The 13,919-nt window shown below is 41.8% G+C and overlaps 1 protein-coding gene across 3 annotated transcripts; it reads left to right on the forward strand.

Annotated features, from left to right (window-relative positions):
• The first annotated feature begins 22 nt into the window (after positions 1-22).
• Positions 23-13,058, forward strand: DAGLB (diacylglycerol lipase beta). 3 transcript variants are annotated; one of them, XM_057416864.1, is made up of 15 exons: positions 23-160; positions 744-895; positions 2,959-3,133; positions 3,766-4,027; positions 5,138-5,263; positions 6,240-6,367; positions 7,301-7,427; positions 7,804-7,887; positions 8,327-8,404; positions 8,801-8,881; positions 8,977-9,104; positions 9,591-9,659; positions 9,756-9,828; positions 10,812-11,065; positions 12,511-13,057. In XM_057416864.1, the coding sequence occupies exons 1-15, from the start codon at positions 66-68 to the stop codon at positions 12,701-12,703; spliced, it is 2,025 nt and encodes a 674-aa protein (XP_057272847.1). In that variant the 5' UTR covers positions 23-65; the 3' UTR covers positions 12,704-13,057. The 3 variants fall into 3 exon arrangements, with proteins under 3 accessions (XP_057272847.1, XP_057272848.1, XP_057272849.1); XM_057416865.1 differs by lacking the exon at positions 9,591-9,659 and having other exon boundaries at positions 12,511-13,058; XM_057416866.1 differs by lacking the exon at positions 744-895 and having other exon boundaries at positions 47-160; positions 12,511-13,058.
• The last annotated feature ends 861 nt before the right edge of the window (positions 13,059-13,919 follow it).

Below are 13,919 nucleotides of genomic sequence, written 5' to 3' on the forward strand. Positions count from 1 at the left end.
GGGCGTTGCGGGCCGTGGGCTAGGGACCGGTTCAGGTGCTCGGGTGCCCCTGACGCGGCGGCGGGATGCCGGGGCTGGTGGTGTTCGGCAGGCGCTGGGCCATCGGCAGCGACGACTTCGTCCTCCCGGGGGCCTTCGAGCTCTTCGTCAGGCTGCTGTGGTAAGGCGACGAGCGCGGCCGCTACCTCCGCCAGCGGGGCCGGGGCAGCCTCGGTGGCCGCTTGTCGGCCGCTTCCCCGCGGCAGGGCTCCTCCGCCTGAGGCGCTGTGGTGGCGGCGCTGGGTCCTCAGCTGCAGCGTGGGTCGGCGCGGAGGACGCGGCGGCTGGGGGTAGAGCCCCTGGGCTGACGTAACGGCCCAGCGCGGCGTTACCGCGTGTGTGCTGTGCGCGGAACCGAAACTGCTGGGTTGTGTTTAAGCCGTGACTGGTGTGAACGTGGTTTCGTCCTGCCAGAGTTAATACGGTGATTCCTTCTTTTGTTGAGATGAGCCCAGGTTGTCTGGCACCTGCGGCAGTGAGTAGCGCACCCCAGAGAGCGTTTCTCGGTCTGCAGCGACTTCTGCTCAGTTGTAATTACTGTTGAGCATCCCTTTAGGCCTTTCATCCCGACAGAGTCCTAATGTAACAGCTCCCTTTCTGTTAATCTTTGTGGGATGCTGTCATCAAGATGAAGACTTTATCAGGTGATCGCTGTGCGGTTTGTATGGTTCCAACTAGAACTCTGTTATCTTACTTTCCTGTAGGTGGATTGGAATTCTTGCTCTTTATGCGGTTCACAAGGGGCGGTTTAACTGTCCTGGAGGAGGATTGCTGCACAGCTACTTGCTTGTCCTCCTCGCTCTCCTGGCTGCTATAATATGTGCGTTATCTGCTCTTGTATACATCAGTATGCAAGGTAAATAGTTAATAGTTTATATTAATCTAGTAGGATTGTAGCATATATGCTTTTTTAATCTGTGGTTGACATTAAAAATGAAATAAAATTCAAGTGCTTTAATGGTAGTCAAACTTGAGAAACTGTCAGTATCAATGTATTTTCTGTATTAGTTTTGCCTCTGTTAGTCAGGAATCTAACATAAGTGGACACAACAGGTTAGTGCAGTTAATGGTGATATGTTCACTGTCATCAAAGCACCTTGAAACCTTCCTATGCATTCACCATCAATACATGACCTCAGACAGAACACTGTTCAGCCTCTCCAACAGGAATTCAGGGGAAATTATCCAAAATAGTTTTCTCATCCAAAATGTCTTGTTAGCTTTGCCTTGCATAGGTAGATATTGTCATGACTTGTTAAAGATCAGTAGCTGCAGTGAAGCCTGGGGGAAAACACACATAGGAAAGAAATCTGTGTGCATGTCATAGTGCAAGTAACTCAGTAAGTACTGTTAAATAGAACACAGCTTACAGCTTGAAGTGAATGGCTAAACATTCACTTCAAGTAAGTGAAGAGTAAGGAACACAATGCAACTTTAGTCATTTGTAGAAATGTTCATTTTGAGCTAAAAAACAGTAGGGAGCTTTTTTCCTGGTGAGGCAGCTCATTATCAAAGTAATGTGAGATTAATTCAGAATACGTATGTGGTCTCTGCAGTAACAGACAAGACCCCACAATTTCTAATATACTGGTTCTCAAAACACACTGTAAATAAAAGTATTTAAATTATTTAAGTGGGAGGAAGCATCAAGAGAAACTATGCCAGAGCAGGGATGTGGATGATAATCCTGGCCTTGAATCTAACCGCTGGTTTTCCTACAGTTTCCAGAGGAGGGAAAAGGAGGATTAGCCAAGCTATGATCCTTACATTTATATCAAAGTTGAGGAGGCAGGAGAAGTAACTGTAAATAGCAGTGAGAAAAGAGCCTCGTTTTATATATATATACAGCTACATGGCCATTAGAACTAAGACATGGAAGAATTCTGAGGCTGAATTTCCAAGAAAATGGTGAGATGTCTTGGCCTGGTTATAATGTGAGGGTTTGGGAGCAGTGGTTTTTGCATGACCCCTTGCAGTGCACTGACGTGGGCATTAGTGATGTAAGTGGTGAACCTGACCGGAGAACTCTTACACTGGGTTGTGGTGCTGGGAAAGGAAAGAAGTTGTTTTCAGGAATCACAGTTCTGTCTGATTGTGTCTCTGTCAGCAACCATGCTGCTGCATAACAGGCAGCAATCTGGGAATGGGAATAAGTTACCACTGGATCAAGGGATTTTTAAACAGCTTTGTCACTAGGTGTGAGCCACAGCTTTACAATTGGTCTCTTTTGTTCTGCTCTGGTTTAAGCCTTTACAAATTATCCTGCCTACACATGCGCACACATACCCACCATCTGATTACCCTGTGATCAACAAAGTGGTTTAAGGAGCTGAGCTGTCCAAAAATTACTCCCTTTCTTATTGCCTGAGAGTACTAAAAGGAAGGCATTATTAAGCTGCTGATACAGAAAACAGTCTAAGAAATATTTCTGCTGGTAATGGTCCTACTTTCATTCTGCTAAATGAAAACGTAAATTAGTTCATTATTTAGAGACCTGGCAGAAGTATATTGTGGCCCAGCAAAACAGCATCTGAAAATGAAATACTCGGGCAACTGAAAGCTAAATAGAATAATAAAAGCAGACACCAGAAGTGAAAAGGAACTGTACATGAGCCAGCACTCCAAGCGTGCCACTTTGGTGTATGCTGGGCACAGCACTGCTGCCTCACATTTGCTGCAGAACTGGTTCTGCCTAGAGAGTAAGTTTTAGGCATCAGTAGAGGAGATCGAAAGAACCACATAGATAAATCCATTGTTTTTCTTTTCTCAGCTTCAGTAATAACTTTGCATTGACTATGAAAATACTTTGTATTTTCAGTTAAATTTCTTTCTGAAAAGCTCAGATATTCAGGTAGGATTTTGTGTACTTAAGATGTGGTCATAGACAGTTTTTGTTTTAAATTCTCCCTGTGATTTCAGGAACAATTTCTAATCCAGGTCCAAGAAAATCACTTCCCAAGCTACTTTATACTCGCCTACTTCTCTATTTTCCTGAATTCATCTGGGCTGTTGTAGGAGCTGTATGGGTGTCAGACAGCAGTGTGCAGTGTGAGAAGACTGTGATAAATGTCATCATGGGGACAGTTATTGCAAGGTAAAGGTTCCTTCACCCAGATCCAGGCTTGATAGTGTATATGAAATGGAAAATACTGCTGATGTGGGTTTTGTACATGTTTATTGAAGGCTTTTCCAGCAGTGGGAGACTTTGGTATCTTGTAAATTATTGTGGTTTCTCATAGAAGAGTTTTCATTGTAAAAGGAGAAGAATTTTTGAATCTGGACAGCTAGAATGAGTTGGTACCCTTCCCTAAACCAGCTTTAGCTACTTGCCTGGAGAGAGCATTTGCTAGAGTAATGGAAGGGAGGTGAAGATCAGAAAGAGTAAGAGGGATAGATGGGAATGTAGAAAACTGGATAAATGTGAAGAGGGTAGTAGCTATATCTCTTCACTGGTAGTGAAAAGTGGAGCCATCACACCTCTGGGTTGCTATTTCCAAAGCACAGGGCTGTGATTTTGAGTTTGGTGCCCTGTGTGAAATAAACTGACAGCCTTGTTCATGTGCCTGGTGGATTGAAAGCCTGATAACAAAGCATGCACCCATAAGACAGTAGCAGATGGTTTTCATACCCAAATAAGTTTTCTGTCTGTCAAGAGCTACAGTTGTGTTTTCTTGTCAGTATCTGGTTTCACAGCCTTTTTTTATCCCACTTCCTTCTGTTTTGCAGCTGGGTTATCATCATCTTTACAATCATTGGAGTTGTAATAGTCTTTGATCCGCTTGGGGGGAAAAAGACATTTTATCTCACCAATAGTGTCTGTCGGAACCTGGAGAGCAGTCAGTCAGGGCAGTTGCTGTACAATGTGAAGAACACTGCCACCAGGGTCTGGGAAAAAAGAATCAGGTTACTGTGCTGCTGCATTGTGCAAGATGATGACCATCGAGTGGCTTTTACAAGTATCGCAGAGCTCTTCCGCACCTACTTTTCGGTAAGATGGAAAGCTTTATTTATGTTCTCTTTTGACTAACTGAATTTGCAAACCTTGCAACACACATGTGCCTTTGGTCAGCCAGAGGTCCCTGTGCCTTCAAATCAGGTTTTGAATATGTCCGTTTCAAAATTAAAGGTGATTCTCATGCAGTGTATACAACACCGATTTTCCCCTCCCTTTAACAAAGGTTTCTCTCCCTTTACAAGCATGAAGGGCTGTGGGAAAAGAGTATTCTTCTTTCTTAGGTATCTTTCTAGTCAGGAGAACAAGGGTGAGTTTATTTTCCTCAATTTGTGAAGATCCAGGCATTTTTCCTGTTGATGAGTAAGGAGTCATATTTACGACAAATAATCTGACTACTTTCTGACTGTTAAAGAATGAGCCCCACAGTATGTTTTGACAGTCTTCCCATTTTAAGCCACTTCGAGCACGTGCCAGACTACAGCGTGCACATGCCAGAAGCTGCTTTTTGGCAACAGCATCTGCCAAATTGGAGTCTGCATCATGTTGATTCAGCTCAAATTTGTGTCACTTAACTGCTTGGGCAGTCGTAGTTCAGTGTTGACTTTGAAATCTGTCCATGATTTCAAGACTAGTAGTTCTTGTTTATTAAGAAGTACTTGGGCATGTGGATTATAGCAACAACCTACTCAGTGTCTTATAGGGTAAAGGGTGTGAGTACTGTGGCGAGATGTCTGACCCAGATAGTTCAATATAAACCCTTCAGCCTTCTCCTGTGTAAAATCCCTTTCAGTTGTTCTCAGTGTAGAGGACTTTTCACACAGGGTGTTCAGTTCTACACGGTGTTCTACACAGTGATGTAGAACAGTGATCAGTATCACTTGCTATATGGCTGAGCATGTCCTCAGCTGAAAAAAATACCTTTTACTTGGTATTTTGTTAAGTGATGAAAATCATAGGTAGAAGTCATCAGTCTTACTGAATAAAAATACCCAGTATGTACAGAAGGGGTGGGAGATTGGATGCTGCTATGACTTGTGTTTTCAGTCCACACTGTATTTCTTTATAAAGCATTTTCCTGTGAGGTGGTTTTGCCATTTCTGAGGTGTGGGATGGTTTTAAGCGTTCTTTCATTTCTTTGTACAGGACACTGATCTGGTGCCAAGTGACATAGCAGCTGGTTTGACTCTGCTCCACCAAGAGCAGGATAAAATGGAAAGTTGCCCAAAAGAGCCTGAAGAAGTCCTGTGTCATTCTCCATCATCTCTTGTGGTAAGATAGGATTTTTGCAGCCTCTGGTAATTACTCTAGGAGATGGTGCCAGGTCAAATTGAAATGCAGTTCTTGGTGCAAGGGTTTTTATGTTTTGGGGTTTTTTTTAAAGAAAATTAAACACTACTATAAAAGTCCACAATTTAAATTATTAATAAATGCAGTGAAAACATCTTGATGGGTATGCAATCAAAATAGTTGTCTGCTTTTGGATAACTAATGGGGAATTAACAGCAAAAAAGAACCATTTAGGACATGTGATCATTGTTGAAGAGCTAGGAGAGAAAGGGAAAAGAGAAAATTTCATATTTAGTACTATTTGCATAGAACTGAAAAGCTAGCCTTTTAGTATTATGGTCTGTTTAAATTATGCCTGCTGCAAATAACAAGACAAAGTAAGAAACAAAAGTAGCATCTTTAAAATGTTTGCAGATGATGGGTTACAGTTTGCCAATTGATTTTTGCTAGTCTTCTGTAGTAAAATGCCTTTGTAAGTTATTTTACCTTCTTTTGGCCTGTGTTTCATAGAAGTATATAATTCTACTTCAAGCAGTGCATTACTGTCAACTTCCCTTTGAATCCAGCCAGTACGATGGGATCATGCTCTAGAAGTCTTTGCCAAAGAGATCTGCCCCAGACACTTTAGTTATTCTTTTGACATCCTTAAGTAACATACTTGGAGTGAATGTTGTTTTCAGTATTGGGCTGATCAGTGCGTAAGTACTGGAAGAAACAGATTTAATAGGAGCATTTCAAGATTCCTGAGCTCTATAGCCATGTAAACAAACACAGACTTTTTTCCAGAATATGAGTGGCTATTTTTAGTTCCTCTTTGACCTCAAGGTTTTCCTTTTGGATAGTGTGTATTTCACTGGGGCTTCATTTCCATTAGTCTGTGTTCAGGTTTTATTCTGGGGCTGCCTGACGCACCTTTCTTCCTCTCTCTCTTTCCTTTTCTTTCCCTGTGTCCTTTCAGACAGATGATTTGGATGCTGAACTGGAGAATGCTGCTCACTATATGCTGTTTGCTGCAGCTGCTTATGGCTGGCCCTATTACGTATACACCAACCCATTTACTGCACTCTGTAAGCTCAATGGTGACTGGTAGGTTTGATCAAGAGCTTAAGACACATGGCTTCCTTTTATTTAGCTAGCATTAGCAGAAATAAAATAGTTTCAATAGCAGTATTTTTGTGGCATTAAATTATATTGCTCTTGGGAGTACGTGAGCTTGACTGGTAGAGTTATCTTTCACAGATTCTGTAGAAACAAAATTCCAGCATCTTTCCACCCTCAGAAAAAGGTTAGCTTATTTTTTTAATTGGAATTAAACCAAATATGTTTTAAAATGCAGCTTTTTAGAGCCACTTTTTGCACACATATATATGTATAGAAATAAAAGTGTATCAACAGTTCTCCCTGTCTTGAAGGCATTAGCAAAGTTGCCTGTCCCTCCAGCCTCCATTTTATTCCCCTTGCCTCCTTTACTCAAAAAAAAGTTTATAGTTGTATTGAAATATGTGTAATGCTGTGTAGGATTACTGTATATTTAAGTGACCACTGACAATTGTGACTGTAACCATGATTCTGTTAATTAGAAATGTGAAATAGAAATACAACATCCTGAAATATAAATGACTTGGAACAAAATCACCACATAGTAAGATGGATACAAGAGATAAGCCTGATGTACAGAACTTGTATTGAATTTCCTTTTTGGTTGTATTTTCTGTCATTGGCCTGTAGTCTTAAGAATTCTTTTCTTATTGCATTGTTTGCTCTGCTGATAGTCTTGTAGCAACGGTGTGTTTGCCAGTCCTTGAACTTAAAATGTGTGGCATGCTGCTCAGGCAAAACCAGGTTGGTGGGCAGAGGTAACATCTTGTATCAGGCTAATGGTATTATTGTGAAACCAAACCAAAAAGAGCTTTGGATTCCTGGCAGAAATCTTTTTGCAAAAGTAACTAAGTTTGATTCCTTGAAAGGAAGCATAAAAAATTGGAGCATGAAAGTTTTTCTCTTCTGTGTATTTGTTAGTTGCAGAAATAGAACAACAGATTCTGATATAACCGGCAGTGATCATCATAACTTTCACTTTGGATCCATCCTAAGAATAACAGGACTGCAGTACAGAGACTTCATTCATATCAGTTTTCATAACAAGGTAAACAGTCTGCACAGGCATTCAGCAAAAACACTTAGTGATTAATTCAGGGAAAGCAATGGGTGAAGTTTCTTGTTTGCCTTTAGCATTTATAAGGTGTGAGAATCAAAGCCAAATGAAAACAGGCCCTGAAACTTTTGGTTCTGGTTTTGGGTTTGTTTGTTTTTCTAATCTAAAGGAACAACCACAAAATCATTGACATAAATCTGTGTCAGTATTGCAAAAAAGACACTTAAGGTAACGGGATAAGTAAGTAATTCAGCTTCTTTCCATAACACAATGGAGAGCTCAGAAAGGGAGCTTTCAGAAGGTGAGAACAAATGCTTACTATTACAAAAACTTGGTGTCTTTAATTATTACATTTATTCCTCTCCAGATCTATGAGATTCCATTTTTTGTTGCTTTGGATCACAAAAAAGAAGCTATTGTGGTTGCAGTGAGAGGAACCTTGTCTTTTGAGGTATCATCCATCTGATAGAAATAATCAGCTTTATAGAAAGGGGTGAACTCCCAGTAATGAGAGTAAATTGTCTTACACTGGCACATTTAAGAATAACTCGCTCACAGGTGTGAGTCTTCCATGCTTAAGTTGTAAGCCCTCCTGTCCTTGGATGGGTAATATTCCTGTGCCACTGGAAGAGAGTGTGAAGGGTGGGTGGTGGTAATTCCTCTGTAAGCAGAGGTGCATTTGTAGTGCTTGTGTTTGCAGCTTGGAAATAGTTGCTGAAATCAGGACTGTGATGGCTGTATTTGCTTGGGTGGTGCTTTATAGGGGACTGTGTTCTGTTGCTTACACACTTGTAAGTCAGGCTGTTGATGTCCCTGTGACAGTGCTGGCAAGCAGAGCATGAGCCATGAAGCCCTGCAGTGAGGTCTGACGAAAGCTGTCTTGTTCGCAGGACATTCTCACTGATCTGTCAGCAGATTGTGAAGACTTGACACTGGAGGATGTTCTAGAGAATGGCTTTGTGCATAAGGTGTGTGCAGTCTGTGGCTGTGGATAGATCATCTCAGCAGTAAGGAATCTGTGAGCACCTGGGATCCTTTAGTTAAACACAGGAATAATCTTGTGAGCTGGATTACAAAATTATTTCAGTGACTTGGTTGTGGCATCACATACTGCCTCTGGAACTGCAAGGTAGAATTTGTAATCCTCTTGTCAGACTCCATGTCCTTATTAAATGTTCTAAAAACTTTTTTAGCCATTACATATAAGACCATTTGGTTGTAACTAGACCTTTGTCAGGAGCATGAGAAAGAGAAGATCAGCTTTGCAAAAGGGAAGTTGCTCTGTGATGGTGTTGTATTTGAAGTGTATATGTCTCACACTTCTGATTAGATATATCCGTCTAACTTCGAATGCTGTCTTGTAGGGAATAACTCAAGCTGCAAACTACATCTATCAAAAGCTAATAAATGATGGAATTTTAAACCAGGCTTTCACAATTGCTCCGGTAAGTTATCTTCTAAATAATTTGGTTTGACACAAAAATTACACATAGCTTTTTCTGTGTCTGTCTATACTTCGGTCTTCTGTCTCTGTCTATAGGAATATAAACTTGTGATAGTTGGTCACAGTTTGGGTGGTGGAACGGCTTCTATACTGGCGATCATGCTCAGGAACTCTTTCCCGACATTAAGGTGTTATGCCTTTTCTCCCCCAGGAGGACTGTTAAGGTAAGAAACTTGCATGACTTGGTTCTGTGTCTCAGATGTAAAAATGTTTTCAAGGTAGTTGACAAACCCGTTAGATGATAACTCTCTCTGTTCAGAGTTTGTTTATATATTCTCCACTAGAACTGGATTTGCTCCATCCTGAGTTACAGTCGAGTTCTTGGAGGAATATTACAGAATGAAATGTATCTAGTGAATGTTATGTACTATCAGGTAGTATAATTGGAGTTTAAATTAAAAGTTTGGGAAATAAAATGATCACCTGACTCACCTATCTTGGCCTGTAACATCTACACATACCATTATAATCGGCACTGAAGTTACTCTGTCATCTGTAGCAGGTAGATCTGAAAGCGTACTGAAGAACTGGCTGCAGATGCTGCTGCTGTTGCTTCATAATTGTTTTTTTACTGAATTATAATTTATCATCATAAAACTGAAGTGTGCATACTTTTAGTGTAGCTAAAATGTGTCTCTTTTTTGTTAAAGCAAATCACTTGCAGATTACACGAAGCGCTTCATTGTTTCAGTCATTGTTGGAAAGGATCTTGTGGCAAGGTGAGGTGGAAATACTTTTAAATTGCCCTTTCAGGCATGTGTTAGATTGCAGAAGATGGCAGGCTTGGCTTTATCTTGTTCTCTGTGTTTAAACAGGTTAAGTATGCCCAACATGGAGGATTTAAAGAGGCGGATAGTGAGAATTGTGGCAAACTGCAACAGACCCAAGGTAACTAAATGTAGTTCTGGTTGAAGTCAGGGGAATTGCTACCTCGGTTCAGCCACACTTTTAATGAATTGACACTTGGTGTGTGTATTTTTGATCTTAATGATGAGGGTTTGGAACAGAAGTGTTTGTTTCTTAATTCAGTGACATTTGTTTTAGTCTCTTATCGTATAAAGCTGTCTTGTCGGAAATTAAGATTCAACAAGACCTGGAAGATACCTGTGCACAACTTCCAAGGCCCCAAATTACCTGTTTGCTAGTTCTGTTGATAAGGAAACCTAAAAAAATGAAAATGGGGAGAAAAAAAACAAACCAGCTAAAATGATTCAAAATAAGTAAGATTATTTACTCTAAGAACCACTTAGTATCAGTAGTGGGTTTACCTAGATTTTACCTTCAGAATTCATTTGGAAAGCAAATATTTCTCTGTGTTAATTGCTTACCTCTTCTTTTCACTGTTAGTAAGTAACAGAGTCTTGAAGGTGCTGAATCATTGTGGTGTGAGGCAGGTGATAGTGGAGATATAGAGGAGTGGCTTAAAGATTCTAAACTGCCACTTCTGAATATCTAAAGCTAAACCTGCTGTACCCAGGGGGTGTCCATGTAATCCCAGGATGAGGTGTCATGTAAAGGACCTGGGTGATGTTGTAAATACAGAATAAGGTAATGGACAGTTAGAAGTTATAGGTACAAGAAAACCTACATCTGCAGAGCTGAATCCACACTGAGTAATTCGACTTGTGAAGAATGTCATGTTTTCAGTCGTGTTACTAGTGGCTTGGGTTAGCTATTGCTGAAATATATACTACTGTGGGGAAAATCCAGTAAGAAGGTTTTATCAGTCGGAAAGTTAGAGGAGCATGTGCATGCAGTCATTTTTAATCTTCTGACTGTAGTTTCGGGTGATGTGTGTGCAAGTGCCCAACTGGAGTAAGTTAGTTGAAGAGTTGCCAAACCTCAATTTGACTGTTTCTGTCTGAATTCAGTACCAGATCTTGCTGCATGGGTGTTGGTATGAAGTCTTTGGAGGAGACCCGGATAACTTCCCAACTGAACTGGATGGTAGAAACCAAGATGCCCTCACCCAGCCACTTCTAGCTGAGGAGAGCTTAATGGTTCATCGGTCACCTTCATACAACACCCTTGAGGATGAACCACACCTCAGTTCACCACCACAGTATCCTCGTCTCTATCTTCCTGGCAAGATTATCCATATTGTAGAAGAATCCAGCTCTAGGAGGTAAGTAGAGTAACAAATACCACTGTCCTGTTTGCCTAAAATTTACTTAAAGCTGCTTCTCACTTTCAAAGTACGTGTTTCCAGCTCTGTGTCTCATCTGCATCTCCAGTACCCATCTTCGGTTATCAATCATTAGCCATCCTTTCAGTTTTCATTCTGTGCCTCCCTGCTGCTTTCAATTTCACTTCAAGCCCTGGAAACTGTTCCTCTTTGTGCCCATGTGCCTTTCTTTGCCTGTATATTGCACATGCTCAGGTGGTGATTTTAACCAGACTGTTCAGCTCAGCTTTGGCATGCTGCAGTTCCTGCCCCAGGCTGCAGATCTTGAAGTCTTATGTCCTGGTAATAATGAAGTGATGACAAAATACCTTGTTGCTGAGTAGTCACTGGAATATTGGTGATGAGAAGGAGGCAAAATACTGCCCATAATACTGGCCCAGACAGATAGGAGAGGTCCAGCCCCACAGTAACCAGTGTGCCCATGCAGCCTCTGCTTTCCTGTTCTTGCCTGCTTTTTTGTGGATGCAGGAAGGTGGGACAAAGCAGGAAAGCTGAAACTGCTGGGAGGGTGAGGGTTGTGGTGTTGGGGCAATGGTGTGTTTAGCAGGTTTATTCGAGATTTGTTGATGTTAGGTTTCCTTTAGACAAAGCAATCTGAACCAGCCCGCAAGCTAGATTGCACTCGATATCCTCTCCTGTTTCACTCTGAAACAGAAATAAGAATGTCTGTTAAGTTGCAGAAAACCATCCTACCAAAGGGAAAAAAGAGAAAAGGGCTGGAGAAGAAATCCCTTTTTTTCCTCCCTTTCAGTAGATTAGGATTTTATTTGTTGTTTCATATCTTTGCTGTTGAACAATTTTAGTACTGATTTTACAAGTTAAGATACTTTAACACCTGTGACCTGGCAGGTTTCCTCCATGGCTGCTCTTCTGATTTACTTTGAGTTCATTTCCTGTTATTTACTCCACAGCACAGCAGTTGGTCATGTTTTTTTCTCAATTGGACTAGCACACAAGAGCCCCTATCATGTATTGTTCTGTAAAATAAAATCCTAAATACATCCTATGTGCAGCATTAAATCCAGTGTTCGGTTTCCTACTGGTACATCTGGGACTTACTCCCCACATTTGACATTAATTATGTGGCTCTGCAGTGCTTAACCGCTCACACTCTTTGCTTAGGCTGTAGCCTGTTTCTGTGGGTGGGATGATTTGCTCAGTTCTTTCCCTGTTTAAAGCACTGTGTAATTTGGTGGTGTTCTGCCTTCAGGACGGGTAGCATTTCCAGCTGTGTGCTGGAGGGCTGAATGGTGGCTGTTTGGGAAAAGATTCTGGTTCTTCCCTGAGCAAGGGCAGAAGCCTCGAGGTTTTGTCAGTTCCAGGCCTGGCACTGGCACCAGATCCAACAGGCTGAGCTGTTTTATTTGTGGTGTGTTTTGTTTTAGGTGGTGCTCTTCAGATACTAAATACACAGCAAGATGGTCAAATGAAGCAGTCTTCAGCAGCATTTTAATAAGTCCCAAGATGATAACAGACCACATGCCAGATGTTGTGCTCAAAGCACTGAATAGTTTGTCTCAGGAACACAGATCATGTATTTCTTGTCAGGCACGAGAATGTAACACCAACGTGGTGTAACCATAGTTCACCAAGGTGAGGGGGTTTTCACTGCAGGCTTCAGGTATTCAGGGACCATTCCACTTTCATACCCGTGTGGATTTCAGAACTTTTTTCTCACATTGCATAAAATAAACAAGGGTCTTCATGCCCTTGGCTGTGCAGCAACCTTGCATGGCAGGAGGCTGATTTAAAGCAGTCTGCACTTGTGCTGAAGGTTGAGCTTTTACAAACCGTGATGGTCTGACACGTCCCAGCTGAGCCTGTGGATGCTGGAGCACGAGAGCCAAGGTGCCAGTTGAGTACTCAACCAGAGCAAGCGTGTGTGTGTGGACAGCTGAGCCTGTGGGTGAGCGCAGAGCCCTGCCAGACCTTAAAAATGGTAAAAAAATTCCAGTTCTGCTTCAGTCACATACTGCTGCTGCCTGAGACCAGCCTGTGCGGAGCCTGGAGGTGCAGTGTGGCGGGAGCTCAGTGACAGCAGTCCCACAGGGCACGAGCAGCTGCCCCAGCACAGCGGCTGGCAGGGGTAAGTGGGCAGGTCTGGGGCAGGTCAGGGTGCACAGACTGTGGTGAAACAGGCAGCCCCGCTGGGTGGTTCTCATTGATTGCACTATTTTCCTTACTGATTGTGGTAGCACCCAGGGGCAGGGGGTGTCGTGGTTAAATGCTGCTTGGACATACATGTGCAATATTCTTTTATCTGTTGTTTGTATTTGTTGAGCCACATAACTACTTTTATTGATTTTAAACTAACCCCTATTAGGACTACTTAATGAGAAGATTTAAAAAACTCAACCCTTTATTCATCTTAGCTAGTGGCATCATCTTAGTCACTAGCTCTGACTGCTGAAAGCACTGATCCCAATTCTGCCAAAAATACATAACCAGTTATACTGATTTTTAGTGGATCCCTTGTTTCTAAGCGTGCAACCATTTTAACCCTTTTTTTAAGGCTCAGCAGTAGTTCTTATTTAAAAGAAAAAAATTAATATGATGTGTTTGAGAAAACTGCGTGGCTGTTCTTGCTGTGATACTTGATATGGAGACTAAATAAAATGCACTCTAAAAACCTGTCTTATTACATTGAGGTATGCTGGTGTGAGATGAAAGTTACCAGGTTAGAGCTGTCCAGAGAGCCTAGAGGCTGTGCAGCAAGGTAAGGCACCACCACCAGTGAAGGCCAAGCACATGTTTCCTCCTCAAGCAGGGTACTGCAGTCACCCCCAGTGCCCCT

This window comes from Pezoporus wallicus, unplaced genomic scaffold (genome assembly GCF_028554395.1).
Source record: "Pezoporus wallicus isolate ANWC-B61680 ecotype Strahan unplaced genomic scaffold, APGP_CSIRO_Pwel_v1 scaffold_7392, whole genome shotgun sequence".
Lineage (NCBI taxonomy): Eukaryota > Metazoa > Chordata > Aves > Psittaciformes > Psittacidae > Pezoporus > Pezoporus wallicus.

Excerpts from the sequence above, each read along its gene's own strand:
- DAGLB (XM_057416864.1), top strand. The coding sequence starts at position 66 with ATGCCGGGGCTGGTGGTGTTCGGCAGGCGCTGGGCCATCGGCAGCGAC. Across the intron at positions 6,368-7,300 it reads TGTAAGCTCAATGGTGACTG|TTGCAGAAATAGAACAACAG; the intron begins GTAGGTTTGATC and ends TGTATTTGTTAG. Across the intron at positions 9,829-10,811 it reads CAAACTGCAACAGACCCAAG|TACCAGATCTTGCTGCATGG; the intron begins GTAACTAAATGT and ends GTCTGAATTCAG.